At 47.4% G+C, this 18,364-nt stretch overlaps 8 protein-coding genes across 8 annotated transcripts; 4 read left to right on the plus strand and 4 right to left on the minus strand.

Annotated features, from left to right (window-relative positions):
• Positions 1 to 1,444: 1,444 nt before the first annotated feature.
• Positions 1,445 to 3,340, minus strand: N7537_008410 (AMP-dependent synthetase/ligase; the record flags this gene model as incomplete). Its single annotated transcript, XM_056899465.1, has 4 exons — positions 1,445 to 2,103; positions 2,162 to 2,541; positions 2,595 to 2,910; positions 2,962 to 3,340. The coding sequence occupies 4 exons, from the start codon at positions 3,338 to 3,340 to the stop codon at positions 1,445 to 1,447; spliced, it is 1,734 nt and encodes a 577-aa protein (XP_056751541.1).
• Positions 3,341 to 4,430: 1,090 nt separating this feature from the next.
• Positions 4,431 to 4,652, plus strand: N7537_008411 (uncharacterized protein; the record flags this gene model as incomplete). The annotated part of the gene is made up of 1 exon (XM_056899466.1): positions 4,431 to 4,652. The coding sequence occupies one exon, from the start codon at positions 4,431 to 4,433 to the stop codon at positions 4,650 to 4,652; it is 222 nt and encodes a 73-aa protein (XP_056751542.1).
• A 229-nt stretch (positions 4,653 to 4,881) lies between these two features.
• On the plus strand, positions 4,882 to 6,639 carry N7537_008412 (sugar porter family MFS transporter; the record flags this gene model as incomplete). Its single annotated transcript, XM_056899467.1, has 4 exons — positions 4,882 to 4,979; positions 5,035 to 5,360; positions 5,418 to 6,201; positions 6,252 to 6,639. 4 exons carry the CDS (start codon positions 4,882 to 4,884, stop codon positions 6,637 to 6,639), a joined length of 1,596 nt encoding a protein of 531 aa, XP_056751543.1.
• Positions 6,640 to 7,027: 388 nt separating this feature from the next.
• N7537_008413 (uncharacterized protein) lies at positions 7,028 to 8,901 on the minus strand (the record flags this gene model as incomplete). The annotated part of the gene is made up of 7 exons (XM_056899468.1): positions 7,028 to 7,246; positions 7,310 to 7,717; positions 7,770 to 8,033; positions 8,082 to 8,340; positions 8,394 to 8,607; positions 8,662 to 8,708; positions 8,762 to 8,901. The coding sequence occupies 7 exons, from the start codon at positions 8,899 to 8,901 to the stop codon at positions 7,028 to 7,030; spliced, it is 1,551 nt and encodes a 516-aa protein (XP_056751544.1).
• Positions 8,902 to 9,372: 471 nt separating this feature from the next.
• N7537_008414 (Zn(II)2Cys6 transcription factor) lies at positions 9,373 to 11,269 on the minus strand (the record flags this gene model as incomplete). Its single annotated transcript, XM_056899469.1, has 3 exons — positions 9,373 to 9,822; positions 9,875 to 11,163; positions 11,209 to 11,269. 3 exons carry the CDS (start codon positions 11,267 to 11,269, stop codon positions 9,373 to 9,375), a joined length of 1,800 nt encoding a protein of 599 aa, XP_056751545.1.
• A 326-nt stretch (positions 11,270 to 11,595) lies between these two features.
• On the plus strand, positions 11,596 to 13,259 carry N7537_008415 (uncharacterized protein; the record flags this gene model as incomplete). Its single annotated transcript, XM_056899470.1, has 2 exons — positions 11,596 to 12,980; positions 13,040 to 13,259. 2 exons carry the CDS (start codon positions 11,596 to 11,598, stop codon positions 13,257 to 13,259), a joined length of 1,605 nt encoding a protein of 534 aa, XP_056751546.1.
• Positions 13,260 to 14,169: 910 nt separating this feature from the next.
• N7537_008416 (uncharacterized protein) lies at positions 14,170 to 15,486 on the plus strand (the record flags this gene model as incomplete). The annotated part of the gene is made up of 3 exons (XM_056899471.1): positions 14,170 to 14,322; positions 14,377 to 14,852; positions 15,444 to 15,486. The coding sequence occupies 3 exons, from the start codon at positions 14,170 to 14,172 to the stop codon at positions 15,484 to 15,486; spliced, it is 672 nt and encodes a 223-aa protein (XP_056751547.1).
• A 314-nt stretch (positions 15,487 to 15,800) lies between these two features.
• Positions 15,801 to 17,527, minus strand: N7537_008417 (uncharacterized protein; the record flags this gene model as incomplete). Its single annotated transcript, XM_056899472.1, has 2 exons — positions 15,801 to 16,143; positions 17,235 to 17,527. 2 exons carry the CDS (start codon positions 17,525 to 17,527, stop codon positions 15,801 to 15,803), a joined length of 636 nt encoding a protein of 211 aa, XP_056751548.1.
• Between the last annotated feature and the right edge of the window lie 837 nt (positions 17,528 to 18,364).

The raw sequence follows: 18,364 nt of genomic DNA on the forward strand, positions 1-18,364 counted from the left end.
CGTCGGCTGTTACCTTCCGTACGTTTCTTCTCTGGAGTATTCGTTAGAGCCTCAGAGTCAAGAGTGTGCTCCTATGTTACCACAAGCTTTCGTCTGTAACCTCGCGGACCCCTTGTCGACTGGCTCTGATAGCCTGGCATCCCTAGAACCCGCACTACTAGCATGAGGCTAGGGAATAATGCAACCTGTCCGTAAAAGACTAATGTCTATAATACCGCCGCAAAGTATAACCTGGACGGAGGACCATTTGTCCTTGGATAACACGGCCTTGCCCTGCGGCAGCTTGGGCGCGTAAGGGAAGATTTTCATATGACTGCCATTAGAGATATGAGGAGAATATTTCCATGGCCCATCACCCCCGCTCCCTTGAGACAGGCTACCTGCTTGAATCTACCTCTAGTTTTGGCTTGCTCTGACCAACATTTTGCTAGTTGGAGCAGATTCCCAACTCCGGGTCTATATCTAATATGCTCTAATGGATGTCTTCGAACGAGTCCATGGCACCGCATGTGACGATACCGGAAACTGCTCAGAATTGATGGGACCGACGAAGTTGTGCCATTCAACAAAGACTTCGAAACTGAAAATAGAGAGAGAGAGAGAGAGAGCTATCGTACATGAATAAATCCCCATAGGAGATGCAAACTGAACAACTCTTAATCTCAGGCATCAGGTAACAAGAACGAGCAGATCGTGACAATACATCACCAAATGAGAGCGCCAAATCAGAGAAAACAGTGGCAACTTTGATATAGGTCAGCTGGCTAGACATGGTTAAATCAGATCAGGTAAAACCACATACATTTCGCAGAGGCAAAATCCAACACTAAAATCCAAGAAAATAAAATAAAAATAAATTCTAAGATGATAGACAGTCACTAATAGTAGCCGCCTTGCACAAGAGGGTATTGCATTTGATCTGGCCACTGGGTGAGGATGGCTGCCTTGGCCGCTTGGACTTGAGATTGATTCACGATGCCTGTTGGCCAGATAAGAAAGAGACAATGCGGATTGAATCGATCTTGGAAGGCAGCAGACTGTTAACACAGTAACTGATTCTTGAGTCTTGAGGAGAATCAGATTTCTCTTGCCTGGGGTACTATTTTATAACCTTGTGCATCATGTTATCTACTTGACCTGCATCGATGACGATACAGTCATTTACAAATAAATATAAATTGTACTCGCCAATATGACAATACAGACAAGTCATACCGGTTAAGCGCGAGTCAGCCTCATTCCGAACCGACTTTACAATACTCCAGAAGGAAATAAGCAAAACAAGAACGAGAACGATAAAACGCGAAGATTGATGAAAGATACGCGGGAGATTTGAAGAAAACCTCGACTCTTGGAGCCTTTTGAGTGGAACCGCCTTGTGGATCACCGTTGACAATGCGACCAGAGGGATAGACATCCGTGTAGACTGGACACCAGTAAACTCCTACAGTTTACCCGTTCCGCGGACTAGCCGAGTTCCAATGGCCTCCAGGTCAACTTTCTTGATCTTCCCACTTGCCGTCTTAGGGAAATGACCAGGAACGCCATCGACACCGAGGTAAAATACAAGTGCTGGTACCTTGTGTTTCCCCAGGGTTTGCTGAATCCATTCCGAGATATGTGCCTCTGCACAGGGGGTTTTGCCATGTTTGAGTTGCAAGAATGCAGCCACTACTTCTCCGTACTTTGCATCTTGGATACCCACCACCGCCGACATCGAGATTGCCGGGTGCTCATTCAGGCAATCCTCGATCTCTGCTGGATATATGTTCTCTCCGCCACGAATTATAGTATCCTTGATCCTGCCGCTGATCCGGCAACGTCCTTGGGTATCCATAATTGCTTCGTCGCCTGTATGCATCCAGAGAACTCCATCTTCATGCACGCGCATGACCTCACCCGTCTTCTCGGGGTTCTGATAGTATCCTCGCTGCAACAGATACCCCGAGACGCACAGTTCTCCAGGTCTTCCGATGGGAACAGTGATTCCTTGCGCATCCACTATCTTTGCAGTCGTGTGTGGTAAGATTTCCATCCATGTGTGGGTTCCATCTGATTCAAAGCCCTTGGAAAGGAAGCTGAGCGGCGAGGTTTCAGTCATGCCTAGTAAAATTATATTAGTACTGTGCGAAGGGAAGTTGAAGAGGGATCGGGAAACCACCATATGCAATCCCGAGATCTTGCAGGGCAAATTCATGCTGCAGCTCTCTCAGAAGAGCCGGGGAGACTGGTGATCCACCAATGATTCCTGTTCGAAGAGGTGGTAGACGAGTACCGCGTTGATGACACCACTCGAGCACAGCAGAAAACATAGTTGGGACACCTTGAAGTCCAGTGCACCTTTCGGAGATTAGTGCTCGTGCTGTGGCAGCGGGATCAAATACTGGTGACGGTAGAATGAGAGTTGCACCATGACACAGTGATGTTGTCAGGCCAACAACAAAACCAGACGAGTGGAACAACGGCCATGGGCAACATATGGTATCATTTGGAGTGAGACCGATTCGTTCACCTATTAGGAATCCATTATTGAGCACGTTACTATTCCCTCGGGTCAGCTTGTACGCGAACACGCGGTACCTAGGAGGGCTTACAAGTGTGTGAGCATCACTGCCTTGGGCATCCCTGTGGTTCCACTGGTGAATTGGAAGTTACAGACCGTCTCTGGGTCAACTTGTGTTTCTGCTGCCTCGTAAGCAGAACCGGCCTTCGTACCGTTCGGTGGGAACTTGACAAAATCCGTGTAAGATTGCAGATTGGAAGATTTTGAGCAGTGTCCCGAGAGAAGAACGATGCTTCGGAGATCTGGAAACTCGCTTTTCTGGGTTTTAATCATCTCGTTGAGTTCATCGATGCATGGCAACAGACTGCGTTTCCCAAGGCTCCTGGTGATAAATAGCAATGAACACCCTATATATTGAAATTAAAATTGGTTTGTCAACTATACCAGTATACACTAACCAGTAAATCGCAGGGCTCTTTTGATTTCCTCCGTTGTGTAAAAGGTGTTCAACAGGACTATGATTGCTCCAATGCGCGCGGTTGCTAGCACAACCTCAACATATTCTAAAACATTTCCTGCAAAGATGCCAACGCGGTCTCCAACAGAGATCCCATTTGCAATCAGAGCTTCTCCAAGAAGCTTGGTGCGATCGTTCAATTGGCGATAGGTGATAGGGTTGGACGTGCCTGGGCAGGAAATCGCAATTTTACCTGGAAATTGCTCGGCTTGACGCTGGAGTAGATCCCCAAACGTCCAGTTCTGAAGTGCCGGCTCCAGAAGACCTTTTTTATAGGAAGGCTTTGGCCGGAAACCGTGATGTGAGTCTTGCTGGCTCATTTTGGGAGTGGGGGTTGAGGAAGGTGAAAAGATTAGCCGGAATGTCCCGCCCACTCCCTTGAATCATGGAAATATGCTAGGGGGTTGGAAACTTACTCGTCATATTTTCAGTACTTTCTTGGAAGCGTGGATGGCGATGCATCGTCACCTTCGAAATATATGATATAATGCAAAAATACCATCTTCCCCATTCGTCCTCTACTTAGAGGGAGTGATACATAGGCGGTAGGTATGAACAGGAAGTGAGTTTAGCAGCAGGTACGTTGCCGCGCTGGTTTTCTTCGGAGAAATCCAAACTCTCACCCCGCAAAATTGGTTAACGGCACCATGGGTATGGGACCGAATGCCGGGCGTTCTTCGGGACTCCTTAGAACTACCAGGGTTCGCCTTTCGAGAAGAACCAGTTGGCCGGTACAAAGATATTCTAGAGAACGATATAACTTTCGCGTTGGTTCGGCATCCTGTAGCACGCGTAGCACGCCAGTTACCTGTCCATGTGGTCAAATGTCTGGGTGTTTCTCGGCGCACATCATCATTCCATTGTCACAAGGCCCTTTCTGCTCGTTCCTGGAACTGATGGTAATTCGCTGGGCGAGGAGAAATTTCGGGCCATCTTCGGGTGGTGTATCCATTCGGAGAGGCGAGAGATGCCCGCTCGGCTTACCCCACTACCCCATGGGGAACCCGGTGGATCTGTGTCCTGGCTTCATATGCTAATAAAGAATAATATGAACTTTTGGAGGGAATCCACCGCATGTCCCATGATGTAGGTAAACTGTAAAGCTCGCGTAATAAACCTCTTTTCTGACATGCATAACGTACTAGAGGTGTTTATTCTAAACCTTATTACAAGCTTCCCCCCTAGCTTTCTTCCATGATGCCTACACTATATGGGTTGTTTCCAAAGTAACCAAGAACTATTGTGGTTCCATGTATTGTATCCCTGGAGGGGAGCCTGCCTTGGACTCCAGCTGTATTCAGGCTAAGTTTGCCTCAGGTACCATCTGCCTAGGACACCGAGAGACCCTGTAGATAACCCCGGTCTCGTATTTGACCCGCACAGCCCGTGGAAGACGGATGGCCAAGGCCGATGATTCGATCCCGCATCTCCGTTCCCTACACTGATGGCGTACTCGGTATGCAGAACAGGGAGGGTCGGTCGCCATCGGAAGTGGCTGGTCCGACCTGCCAAGCTCCCCAGGAAAAGTTCCAAGGCCGCCGATTGAAGCTGATTGGCAGAATAGGCAATTGGAAAGTGTACGTCGGCGAAACCCCGCAGAAATTAAACAATGTTAGGGGTCCAGACGTTTAGTTTGTCGGCTTTAATGCCTAAAATGCGCCCCGAAAACCTTCCTTGCTGCTCAGACCCCCCAAAACAACAGAACGGGACAATCTATTACACTTCGAGGCGTGAAATCGAGCCATAGTTGGTCTCTTGATTTGCAAAGATATAAGATACAGCATTGGGCCTCCCCCAGAACGCTCTTTGGAATGACATTTACGTCTTACACGTCTACGATCTACTCTACTCTATCGACACCATGGGGGTTTGGTTAAAGAAACCTGAGAATGTACCCGGGGCATCATGGCCGGCTATTGCTATTTCTAGCTTTGTCGCCTTTGGAGGTATCTTGTTTGGGTACGTTCATCACTCCATGGGCTGAGCCTTGGATATACCTAACTTCTGCTCTTAGATATGATACAGGCACCATCAGTGGCATCCTTGCTATGCCGCACTGGCAAGACCTCTTCTCAACCGGCTATAGAGATGCTACGGGACATCTCAACATTACTTCTAGCCAGTCCTCCGCTATTGTCTCCATCCTATCGGCCGGAACATTCTTTGGTGCTCTCTGTGCAGCTCCGCTGGGAGACACCATCGGTCGTCGATGGGGCTTGATCGCCTCTAGCTGGGTATTCAACTTCGGCGTCATTTTGCAAACAGCTGCGACTTCCATCCCGCTATTTCTTGCCGGTAGATTCTTTGCTGGATTTGGTGTAGGCTTGGTTTCCGCGCTCAGTACATACCCAAACTTATTCGGTCATGCATGATCTTTCTCGCTAATTACTATATCAGTTCCTCTATACCAATCCGAAACGGCGCCAAAGTGGATCCGTGGTTTTATCGTTGGTTCATACCAGCTCGCTATTACTATTGGCCTACTGTTGGCCTCGGTCGTCAACAATTCAACTCACAGTCGGAATGACACCGGTTCTTACCGCATCCCAATCGCAGTCCAGTTTGCATGGGCTATCGTGCTGATTATTGGAATGCTCATCCTACCCGAGACCCCCCGTTACCTTATCAAAAAGGACAACCATGAGAGAGCCACCAGGAATCTTGCGAAACTTCGACGTCTACCTGAAGATCATCCTGCGGTCAGAGAGGAAATTGCTGAGATCCAAGCGAATCACGATTACGAAATGAGTCTAGGCCAGCCCAGCTATCTCGAGTGCTTCCAAGGCAACTTGGGAAAGCGGCTACTGACCGGTTGCGGTCTTCAAGCCCTACAGCAATTGACCGGCATTAACTTCATCTTTTACTACGGCACGCAGTTCTTCAAGAACTCCGGATTCGAGAACGAGTTTATAATTAGCCTTATCACAAACTGCGTCAACGTCGTTTCAACTATTCCCGGTCTCTACGCTATTGATAAATGGGGCCGCCGACCCGTTCTCCTGCTGGGTGCCATCGGCATGTGCATCTCCCAGCTTCTGGTCGCTGTCCTGGGAACAACGACCACTGGCCAAGATGTCGCTGGCAACATAATTGTGCAAAACGCAGCGGCACAGAAAGCTGCGATAGCATTCATCTGCATCTTCATCTTTTTCTTCGCTGCATCCTGGGGACCTATTGCTTGGTAAGTCTTCACTGGTTCCTTGACCTCTAAGATAGCTAATATGGGAGTAGGGTCGTTACTGGCGAAATTTTCCCTTTGAAGATCCGTGCTAAGAGTCTTTCCATGACCACCGCTACTAATTGGCTGGTCAACTGGGCCATCGCGTACTCTACCCCGTACCTGGTGAATTATGGGCCGGGCAATGCCAACCTGCAGTCGAAAATCTTCTTCGTCTGGTTCGGGTGCTGCTTCCTTTGCATTGCTTTTGTTTACTTCTTTATCTATGAGACTAAGGGACTTTCCTTGGAGCAAGTGGATGAGCTTTACTCGGAAGTCAGCAACGCGCGGAAATCAATTGGGTGGAAGCCATCTGTCACCTTCACGCAGATTGTGAATCAAAAACGAGGATCGGTCAGCCAGAGTCACCACGATGAGCATGTCGAGGAAGAAAAAGCCTAGGCCACACGACCGCCCCATTGGAACTGTCAGATGAAATATACTCCATGGATAAAACAAGGCAGGCTAGCCCTAAGGGATGTGACGTCTCCATGGGAAGAGCGGGTATTCTGGGTATTGCGTTAAATGGAGACTTCAACCCTGTTTTGTTGTACTGGATCTTTTGGCAGCCGAGCCTGAGACGTGACTTCAGGTTTCTTTGTTCAACTGAAGAGATTGTACTTAATATTCTTATTTTATATTACCGTTTGGTGCTGCCGTAGTACAGGGAATATACTATAATATGTCTTCATCAACACTAGCCACTGGGGCAGTTCATTTGTTTCCAAGGATATAATACTATTCAGGAATGTAGGAATGCTAGACAGCCGGACCACATGCCGGTCGAGGGCTACAGAATGTATCTGAAAGACCTATTCTCCTTATCTGTCTCGTCCACCTGGAGTATATCTTCATCCGCACCAATGTTGACGCGACGAACTTCCTCGGGATCAAGTTTGACACCCTGCTCTTTATCCCGGCGAGCGTTCTCCCACACAAGGTAAAATCGAAAGATGATGACTAGAGCGATAGTAATCGCGTAGCAGGCCAAGATCGTAGTATAGGCGGTCTGGACACAATCACATTAGCAGTCGTCTCCTTTGCTTGCATACTAGATATGCACTATACATACGTGATAGTTGGGTGCTTCCTCCGAAACGAAGAACTGTGGTCCGGCCAGATTCCCCGCGCAATAGCCAAGGAATATCATGGCCATTACCGTCGATTTCTTGGTGAATCCAGCGATGTTACTCGCTGCCAGAGATAACATCAACGGAAAGGCCGGGGAAACTGCCATAACGAGCCAGAAACCGGCAAGTCGTGATAACTTGTCAGAGGGTGGCAGGAGCTTCACCATGAGGATACCAGCCATTGCCATAAAGAAGATAAAGACAAGATTGATCAATCGTGATTTCCGAATCGTGGAACTTAGGATGGCCGATAGAAGAACCGTGGCCAGCTGGAAGGCAGATGCAGGTAGTCCCATCAAGATTGTCTGGAACTTATCGTAGCCGAAACCATTAATAATTAGGGTATTGAACTGAGCATGTTGTTAGATCTGGATATTCCTTTTAATGGGATGTGATGCTTACGCTTGTCGTGCCTCCATTAGGCACACAAATGACAAACGAGAACAGGAAGAACCACCATGACTTGACGTCCTTGAGGGCCTCTAGGAATTGCCCCCGGTCCCAGGACTTGGTTTGTGTAGTTCTTTGGAACCTATAAGGACGTAGCGCTGCAAATTCCCGTTCAGAAGCCGAAAGAAAGTGGGCGGTTTGCGGTGAGTCTGGTAAATAGAAAAATGTCACGATAGACCACGCGACAGTAATGAGGCCGAAAAGGAGGAATAGAAGCTGCGATATTTAGCGATTGACTCCATCAAAAAGTCCAGGGCACCCCACCTTCCATTGAGCCAAAGTTCCCTCATACCTCAAAAGGCCATAGGCAATTAAAGTCCCGATAATACTGGCGATCGCATTCCCGGCAAACCAGATGGAGTGTCGCGAGACATGCTCTCGGGGGGTATACCACATCCCCGTGATCAGGGAGAACCCGGGACTAATAGCGCTCTCGAATATACCCAGAAGTGCCCGGAGCGCCATGAGATTCGCATAGTTATTGGTCACAGCGTGGAGGGTCAAAATAACACCCCAGAAAAAACTGCAGTTGCGAGATTAATAGAAGTCTCCAATGCGGAAATCCTGTTAGCTTACATTAACACGCTGAGATATTTCCCCAATGGGAATCTCACGAAGCCGAGTGAGATTGGGTATGATGCGACAAGATACCCGATATAGAAAATGCTGGAAGACCAACTATATTGTTGGCCAACAAGGTTCTGCTCACGGTTAATGGAAGGTAACAAGTTTGGATCATGGCGAGCATACAAGATCTTCACGAAGTCCGAGTATCGCACTGTATGCAAGACTGGTTTCTATCCCGGTCAATCTTAAGCCACGGTCTCGAGGAAATTTGACATACTGTCTAGATATTGAAGGCCGTAGGAGGTGATTAAGATCGGCATTAGACTGCCAGGCGTGTAAGAATGAGCTCCAAATTTCCAGGAGAGGGTGGTAATTACCGCCAATCAATTTTCCTGATCAATTTCTTCTCGTCTTCCGGAGCAAGGGTATCGGTCGTGCCGTGCCCTACCAATACGTTTTCCTTTTTTATATCGGTTTTGGTGTCCGCCAATTCATGGGAGAGGTTCTTTGCCTCCATGGTAGAATGTTATGCGACTCAATGCCACTGGGTAACAATGTAAGAAATGTATGCAAAAATGCTGTTCGTGAGGAAGGGATAGTACAAGCCATATATAGAAGAGAACCTTGGCAACATGGAGGAACAGATAACGGGGAAATAGAAGGAGTCATAAAGATACGCTCTGAATGGACAGTTCGGTTGTTAACCTGGACTCCGCACTTTGGGGATATCTCATTGATCGCTTTGGTTGGTCAATTTAATCGACGGAATGCCAAGATGGGGGAGGTTCCACCCCAAAGGGCTAGGTATCAGCATGACTGTGGCAAAAGAAAAAGGTTCATTAAATGATAGTCTTTTGACCAATGAACATAGGAGCGTATCAAAATAAAAAGATAATTGTATAGTATCTTAATAGATCGACTTCGTATAGATGGTACAACCTAGTGATAACATAGGGACAGACCTTTGACCGCAAATACAGTTACTAGGTTACAAATCAACCAACGTTCGCCGAATATCACCATGAGAAACCGGATCAATGATTTGTCTCAATTGTTTGATTGAGATACTGAGTAATTCTTGCTCCCCTTTTACCATATTTAGCAAGTTCTTCAGGATAGGGTCGGAGAGATTCGCCAGGATCCACTGTAAATGAACCGGATCATGAGTTTCCATCCCGGCTATCATTAGTGACCATTGGAACCTTTCTAGAAGCTGCACTGGCCCTGTTGCAATAGTATGGAATGCAGTGGTGATAAGATCGCTCAAGGCTTGCTGAATCTCACCGGATACTGGGAGCTGGCCAAAATATGAGTCGCGGCAGCGGTGAAAATATATTTGGATGGCGTGGAAGAACGTGACAGCCACCAGAGCCATGAGTGGCGGGCTTCTTCCTTGTCTTCTGCATTGCGCGACAAGACGCGAAAGGGATTCGCATTCCTGCAATTCGAGTTCAGTAACGAACACGCATAAGAACAGAATCAGGACTTACATCTTGCGCCATAGCAAGGTTTCTTTTGATCTTCCTCAGTAATCGAGGTGCCTGGCCCTCGGCGGCCTGGCTATAACAGTTAATATCGTGATGTATGGATATTAACTCGAAATAGACATTCCGAATGTGTGAATTCAATGGCCGTTGCGTGCTAGACATCGCGGAGGCAGTTGTGTGGCCATCTGAAGATGCAAAGATAGATTTCGATAACTGCCAGATCCTATGGCGCTTGTCATGGTTCTCATTCCCGTAGCTAGCGAAAGCACCTCCGCAGCCAAAGAAACTGCAGAATCCATCCCGGTCATAGAGATAAGTGAGAATTCGTGAGAGGAGCACTGTATCAGCGGACAATGATACAGAATCTGCACATAATTCATACAGGCCATGACTCTTGACATAGGTGAGTACGGAAACACTCAGCTGGCACAAGTTCTGGGCATTGAGGGGAGGGATCCTCATCCAGAACATGTACATGTATAAGAACGATAGCATTGTGGCAACATGGTCCGGATAAGTTGAACGAGCCAAAGGGTGAAGTGCCGTGAGAAATATTTCAGAGCCGTATTCAAAATGCTTCCATGACTCCTGTGGAGGATAGTTGGGAGGTCCCAGATGGATGGCCAGTTCGTTATGGGAAACGGCGAGAAGAAAATGAAGAGCCATGGTATTCTGTAATGCGAGGTCAAGGAACAAAACATGTGCCGATGACGCTGCCTCTCGAGTGGATTTGAGAGGCGCGAGCACGCCACGATAAAACGACACCGCCTGTGAGTCATTACTCCCAAGCGAGGGAGTATAGTCTGTCTCTGACTCACGGGCGAATAAGATAGCCGCCAGTGTGGCTTGGAAGTTGAGGGGCGGCTGCGGAGAAAGCAAAATAGAGAGTGGTGCGTGGTCCTCCTGTTCGACCGTCTCTATTTCCTGAGCTGGGCTATTCAATTGACTGGTTGTTTCACCGGTATCAAACCAAAGATTGAAGGCCCTAGTCTCGAGGTGGTGATTATGAACAGTGGTCGGTGACTCAATTATGGAGTCACTGATTTCCTCGATCCCGGAAAGGTTGTCTAGGTCCACTGGTTCAGCTTGGCTCTGCGGTATGGGAAGAATAGGTGGAGGATCCCAAGCATCTCGGCTTTTGATAGGACCGAGGCCCCGTCTTCTGGTTGACATGGAAGGCTGATAACCAGGCCATTCACACTGCAGCCGAAGGCGAACACAGCGGCGGCATAATGGATGTTGTTCGTCACATTTTACTTTTTTGCTAATGCACGTTCGGCAGCCTAGGCCATCTGGTATCAGCTGGGTTCGCTGTGGGTATCAGCACTTGTACTTACCACTCTTGGATCGGGGTCCACGCTCCGTTCGACGCCGACGGGCATTTGCACTGGTTTCCATTTCAAGTGAAGAGAGGAAGGGAGAGTGCATAATAGACATCGCCACAAATCCCAATCGTGTGTGGGTTCTCTTCCTCATGAACCCCGATTTCGGACTTGCATATCCTCTGGTCACCCCGCAACGACCGAGTTTATGTGGGTCGTGGTGAGACCAAGTCCGGAGTAGTCTCGTCTTTATCTCCTCCCGACGTCGATTATTTTAACCAATCACAGTTATCTTCCATTTATTAACCCTAACTCCTTGATAAGTTACGTTTTCCTCTTGGACCGAAGCTCACACCCCTCGCAGGTTTCTTTCTCTCATAATCCTCACCTGAAGCTCCGACCATGGGAAATACCATCTCTTACACAGCCACAGGTTGTGAAGTGGACCTCCCCGACCGGGGACGTATAAAGGGTCTGCAGTTCGATAACAAGTCACGTAGATTTGCAGGCGTTCCTTATGCGCAACCTCCCACTGGAGACCTGCGATGGCGGAAGCCCCAGCTTCTTCCTGACACCTACAAGTACATGTCCGCTGGAGCTACCCCATACGACGCTACAGAATTTGGGCCCATTTGCCCCCAGCCAAATTATTCGAAGGTAGTGAGCGAGCATACTCCCAAGCATGTCTATGATGAGGACTGCCTTCGGTTGAATATTTGGACTCCTGTCCCTGATCTCCAAAATCCAAAGAAAAAATGGCCGGTCATGATCTGGTTCCACGGTGGATGGTTCCAGGTCGGGGATCCCAGTCAGGAAGCCAGCATGGACCCAACGGAGTTGATCTCAACTGGCAAGCTCCAGACTGTTTTTGTTGCAGTGGGATACCGGCTCAACGTCTTTGGGTTTTTGGCCTGCCATTCTCTCCTCGAAGAGTCCGAGGGTACATCAACAGGCAATTACGGACTTTGGGATCAGCGTCTCGCGCTTGATTGGGTTCATAAGCACATCGATGCCTTTGGAGGAGACTCGACCAATATTCACTTGGCCGGGCGTAGCGCAGGTGCCTACTCGGTTCTCGCTCAGGCCCTGTACGATTTTCGCTCTGCTGGGAGTGATCATTTTCGATCGATGGTCATGTACTCTAATGCGATTCCGACACAACCAAAAACGCCCCAGGAATGTGAAGCCCAATTTGAAGAGCTATGCACATACTTTGACGCGCCATCCTCATTAAGCGGAGTCGAAAAGCTTCGATTCCTGCGCGGAATAAGTGCCAGAGACCTTTGCGCTGGAATTATGAACCTCGGAAACCACACTTTTCGTCCAGTCACAGACGACTTGTTTATTAAACCCGGAATATTTAATTACTACCAAGATGGCTCATTTGCACGAGAGTTCAAGCGACGCGACCTGCGCATTTTCATTGGCGAGGTTCTCAACGAGGAGACATTATACGCGGCCACAAATTGCCCAGACGCAAATTGGGAATCCCTCCAGCAGCAAGTCGCAAATTACTACCCCATTTCGACAACAAAACGCCTGCTTCAACATTATCAACTCCCAAAGTCAGACAACAAGCAGGACTGGGCTGATCTGTTCGGAAAGATCGTCTCCGATGGTCAGGTTAGAGCTCCATCACGACACCTTGTCAAGACCCTCGCGGACAATGGCGTCGATATGGAAAATATATGGCGCTACATGATTGCGTACCGACTATCGTTCATAACGGAGAAGATTGCCCCAGCTTCGTTTGGGGTGACCCACGCTATGGACCGGCCTATTTGGAAGTATGTTATAAATTTTATGTCCTGTTGCATAGTTTATGTTGCTAACATCCACTGCTCAGCTACTCACTTACACACAGCCCGACTACTGAGGAGCGGGAACTGATGTCAGCATGGATACACGATCTCTGTGCCTTTATCCACGGTATAGATGGCTACTCTTATGGTACTTCTTCTCCGGAACAATATAAGGTCATGACCGGGGAAGGGAAAATTGCTATTCAGAATGATCCGAAATGGGATGAGCTGATAGGGGTAATGGACCTATTTTCGGGAGAATAGATACCTCTTAGGTAATCGTTCGTGCATTTCCTACTTCTTTCGTTTGAATTAGGCTTTCCACCTATATAGCGATTTATATGATTATCCCTACTCGTAACCTGATACATACGACCACAGGGCGTGGAAAGCAGGGCTTCTGGCCCGCTCAGACGTAGAATAAGTATTACATAGTCATATTTGCGGAATTCGAGAAAATTTGCCTTCATGAGGTAAATACATTGTGCGTCGTGCCCATTTATAAGCATAAAAGTTGCAGCTGCTCACAAAGTGCAAACTGAGTGGCACGAATTTTTGAAGTCTTTGTCTGACCAGATAAACAACAAACTCCCTAGTGATTGGTTAAGTGGCAAAGCAAAAGCATCCTTCTACCACCTGGCTACATAGATCTGACGCTGTTTTGTTGAACATGACCTAAGCATCCTTAAGTATGTTACTGAAGGCATGCATCAAACCGGTAATACGAGTGGACTTAAGTCTCCGAACGGAGCTATAGGAATTAAAGACTGAAAGTAGTTCATGTTCATGAATTTAAGCAGCCTTCACTGATAAAGTGGCAAGTGGACCTTGACACTAAGGGGATCGGATTCCGCCGACCAACCATATGGGATGGACAAGTAAAGATTCACATAAAATTCAATCGGAGCGAACGAAATGGACATTGCAATTAGTTCAGTCTCCTAAGTCGTGCCAGTGCCCGCAGGTATCGGGTAAGGATAATCTCAGACCTAAGGTGCTGCGGAGCACCAAGTATTGGCCCGTCCTTGGAATGGGATAGGTATCGCATGCTATAAATGACTATCGATCTCCGGTTCCTTTTCGCATGTGCAAATACGGGATAGAAAATTACTTATAAACCTCACTTTGTCAAAAAGAAAACACAACAAATCAGCCTCCAACAAAAACATTCACTATGACGCTCTGGAACTCTCTTCCCGGCATTACACCACGAGAGGCAGTCGCAGATACTTTCTACCGATGCGTGGGTGGACTGGACAACAATGACCGTTCACTTTTTGATTCGGCGTTTACGGAAGGCCGGAAGGCTAGCACCTGGATTACGTCCGTCTATACGATATTCTAGCAACCTCTTGTCAACCGAAATATTATATATATATAGACGGTGCGTGTGACGGTCTCCAATGTCAATCTTTCAAACATCCTCGCATTCACCACCGATCGCGAACATGTCTTCCGCCAAAGAACAACTCTGCCTTTCGTCAACACTCTTGAGCAGCTCGACATCCGAGGGAATCTTGCTACCCGTGCCCCAGACTGTATCCACGAAAGTACTCCAGCCCTCCACGGTGTCAAGCACAGGAAAACCAACGAGACAAGGCCATCTCTCATTACACCTATCCAGGAGAGCCGCATCTACTTCAAGGATGACTATAAGAAGATATGGGTGAACGAGGGCAATGTCGTGACGGTTTACATGAGCACCACTGCTGCATTCCCGGGTGAAGTCAAGGGTAACGACGAGTCGATTGACTGGACATTCTACGGAGAGTACATCTTTGTCTTCGAGCTGAATGAGACTGGCGACAAGATCAAATACAGCCTGGAGTTCCTTGACAGAAAGAATGCCGAAAACGTGTTGACCCTCATGCAGAGGGCGCGCGACAACCTCGCCGCCAAGAAGGAATAAACGTGAACTGCACGTTCTATAGTCCTCTCCCACACGTCACATAATACATACGACCATAGGGTGTGGAAAACAGGGCTTCCCGTCCGCTCAGCCGTACTTAAGCCACACGCCGGTGAGTTAGTAGTTGGGTGGGTGACCACCAGCGAATCCTCACTGTTGTATGTTTTTATTTTTTTAATTTATTCTTCTGATTCAATTGGAAAGTCCCTTTTGCCGCCCCACTCTCTAGTCTCTTTAGTCCATTCATCTGAATGCCCAGAATACCACTATTCTATACCTGAACATCCTGGACGCCCCTGAACCGCTAATGTGTCCTTTCCCCTCGTACTGGTTTTTGCTTACAGGCATGTTGCTTTGTTCATAACTGGCTGCTTCTTGAAACGCGTACGGCACATATGTGCAAATGCTCCAAAGAGAACCGCTTCTTGACTAGCTAACCCCTATCTTAAGATTGAGGAAGAAGAAAAAAACCCAGTGAGGTTCAAATAAGCTCGGCTTCCAAAAAGCAGGTCAATCATAGTGAAATGGTGGTGAAACAGCGAAGATCAATCAACTAGAGATCAGTTCATGATTATTGGTTAGTACTCCGATCCTCCGTCTACAAAATCAACAGTCTCATCCATAGTTCAATTAGTACAGATTAATATTTCATCGGCGTACTCTCAATTTATTCTTATTGATCTTTCAACCGCAAAGAGATATTATGTTGATTCAAACTGAAAATTGAAACCATCACTGTTTACTGGCTGCGTATGGATGCAAGATCTATAGAAATTGGAGAACCCCTCCAACGGAGGGGATCACCAGTGCCCCGCACGCTGCTTTCCCAGCAGGAAAGGAAAGAAGAAAAAAAACGAAAAAGTAAAAAAGCTAGAAGAAAACCCCTTTGGACCGAATCAAGTTCGTTGGATGACGAACTGCTCCTTGACATTGTTGATCATTGTAAGGATGCGATCGAATTGGGCCTGGTGGTTGTCGGCCGTGGTGGTTGGGATGAATGCTCGAGCAGGGACGACAAGCTCGGCATAGTTGTCTGCCTCTATTGCGTTGTGGATGGCGGCATTTCGGGAATCGTGGAGGCCGACCTCTGCCTGCATCTGTCGAACATAGCGTTCCAAACGTTCTGTAGCCGCTAGGCCGCTTTCGGCCTGCTCAAGGTGAGTGAGGACCCGAATTTCCATAGATGATTGCGATGAGCGGTTACGCTGGTGACCACGGGAAGTTTCGGGGACAAGAGGCCTTAAAGGGAGGAAAAAACGTGCACAAAGAGAGGAAGAGGATAGAGAAAGGAGAGAGCAAACAAGCTAACTATGGGAGAGCAGGAGCTACCCAGTCATCCGTCCGGATACATTCTATATTCATCTCTACGGGAAGAAACACTCGTCCCTTCAAATCATATTTGATTGAGTTGAAGTTGTGCAACGTTATATGAACTCAGTTTGGTCTAAATTAGTAGATCCTTCGAATGATAGTCAGCCTTCACAGACGTTAAGTCCATAAGTAGGTAGCGATTGGTGTATGTTCAAAATATCGGTCCCAATACGCCCAATACCTACAGGTATTTGTATTTAAAAGATCAACATGACAAATTAAGACTGTTCTGATACGATCGTCTGGGCACACCACGATTGAACCATGGATACATTCAACAATAAGGCGAGGCTCTATATTAGCCAATCAATATGAGATTGACTTAGGATGTTATGCCGGCTATTTGATATAACAAAGGGGATTTCTTATTTAAAGCCGACCTCATTTAGATCTCGTACCTGACTACTATAGGAGGCAGAAGAAAAAAATAATTTATGAGAAACAGACTGGTCATCTATAACTGAGCATACAAACATTAGCTAGCAGTCCCGAGAAAAAGATATTGCACCAGTTCAGCAAGCTTTCTCAAGGTAAAGCAGGACCTTCATAGCGCCTTATCCTCACTTTAGCCTAGCCCAAAGATCAGCTGCCACTTGGATCTCTGGCGCCTTACAGGGCAAACAAACCAAGTAGCCAAATCTTGGAGATATTGTGAAGTGCTATATGAAAGGCGATCTCCTAAATCCTTTCGGATCTCCTCCTTTTGTTCCTGTGGAAGATCGAATCCCCGAAAGCGGATAAAACACCAGCATTCCAAAGTACAGTGACCTCTGCCTTTCTGTCTTTCGGATAGATGCCTTTGTACGCAGCATCCACATTGCCGGCTACAACATCCGCCTCGGTCCGAACAATCCCGGACTATTTCCTCGCGCATAAACCATGTAGTGTTCCGCCTCACTGTATCATAAAAATTTTTGATACTTGGTCCAAGCATAGACTCTGCTCGGTAAAGGGCGTACTCTTTTCTGGGATATTCGGATTTCACTTCTTCAAGTTGCCTCTTCACTTCTTGAAGCTGAGTGTTGTCAGACATGATAGCTGTAGCCTTTTGTAAGGCTTCCTCGTGTTGCGTATGTTCACGTAGAGCTTGGTCAGCGAGTAGTAGATCGGTCATTATAGACCGGTCTATTCGAGCCAGGACATATCCGTAGGTCAGAGCCTGACGATCATCACACACGAAAAGAGCCTTAAGATCATCACACACGCAAAGAACTACTGGAGGTCCCAGAACAGAGCGACTCAAAAATGCCATATTCGAGGCAAATAGAAAGTTTGGTATGAGAGGAACACAATCCCTTGTTGGTGAGAGAACTAAAAGTTGAAGTAGAAAAAGATCTGAGATGACAGAGGAATGATTCTTACATCTTACTACCCTGTCTAGCGTTTGAAGATTCCAATTGGTCGGATGAATTTCAAGGTTCAAATATCCCACGGTTATAAAGAAGATTGAGGCCGGGGTGGTCAGGCTATTTCTTGACAAAGGGTTCGATGTTAATGTGATGTACTGTGATGAGGATGGGAAGATGTCGTCTTTATTAGTCAAAGCAGCAACCTTTGGGGGGGGGGGGCTGATGAAGAGTTAAAGCTTATGGTGCAGTTACTGCTCGATCGTGGGGCGTTGGCCGATGCCTTTGATCATACTCGGATTACAGCTTTAACCCACGCTACCCGGCAGACGCTAGGTGTCATAAGCAACTGCTTGATCGAGATGTAAGTTCTGTATACTATGTAACTAGTTAGACATTCAAATCAAGAGATTCATTCACCAAGAATTGACCTGAGGTGAAGCTCCCGAAGAAAAACAGCTCGTGTCTGAAGTAAAGCCAAGTCTCGCTAGGCCATGTCTACCCCTTTCATCTACTTTGACACTTGTAACCCACAGCACTTTCCTATAAAAGTTGCACGTCAGCTCACTTTTGTCAGCTTTTGCACTGGAAATGTAACCCTGTGGGGGCTGACCAATCAACAGCCCAACTGCCTTGCATAATCTGCAGGATTGCGGGTTGGAGTCTCAGAACTGCAGCTCAATCCCGTTACTCTACCCCAATAACACTCATCTGCCACTTAACTACTACCTACCATGGAAAAA

Source organism: Penicillium hordei (genome assembly GCF_028827395.1).
Source record: "Penicillium hordei strain IBT 12815 chromosome Unknown utg000004l_segment0_segment0, whole genome shotgun sequence".
NCBI lineage: Eukaryota > Fungi > Ascomycota > Eurotiomycetes > Eurotiales > Aspergillaceae > Penicillium > Penicillium hordei.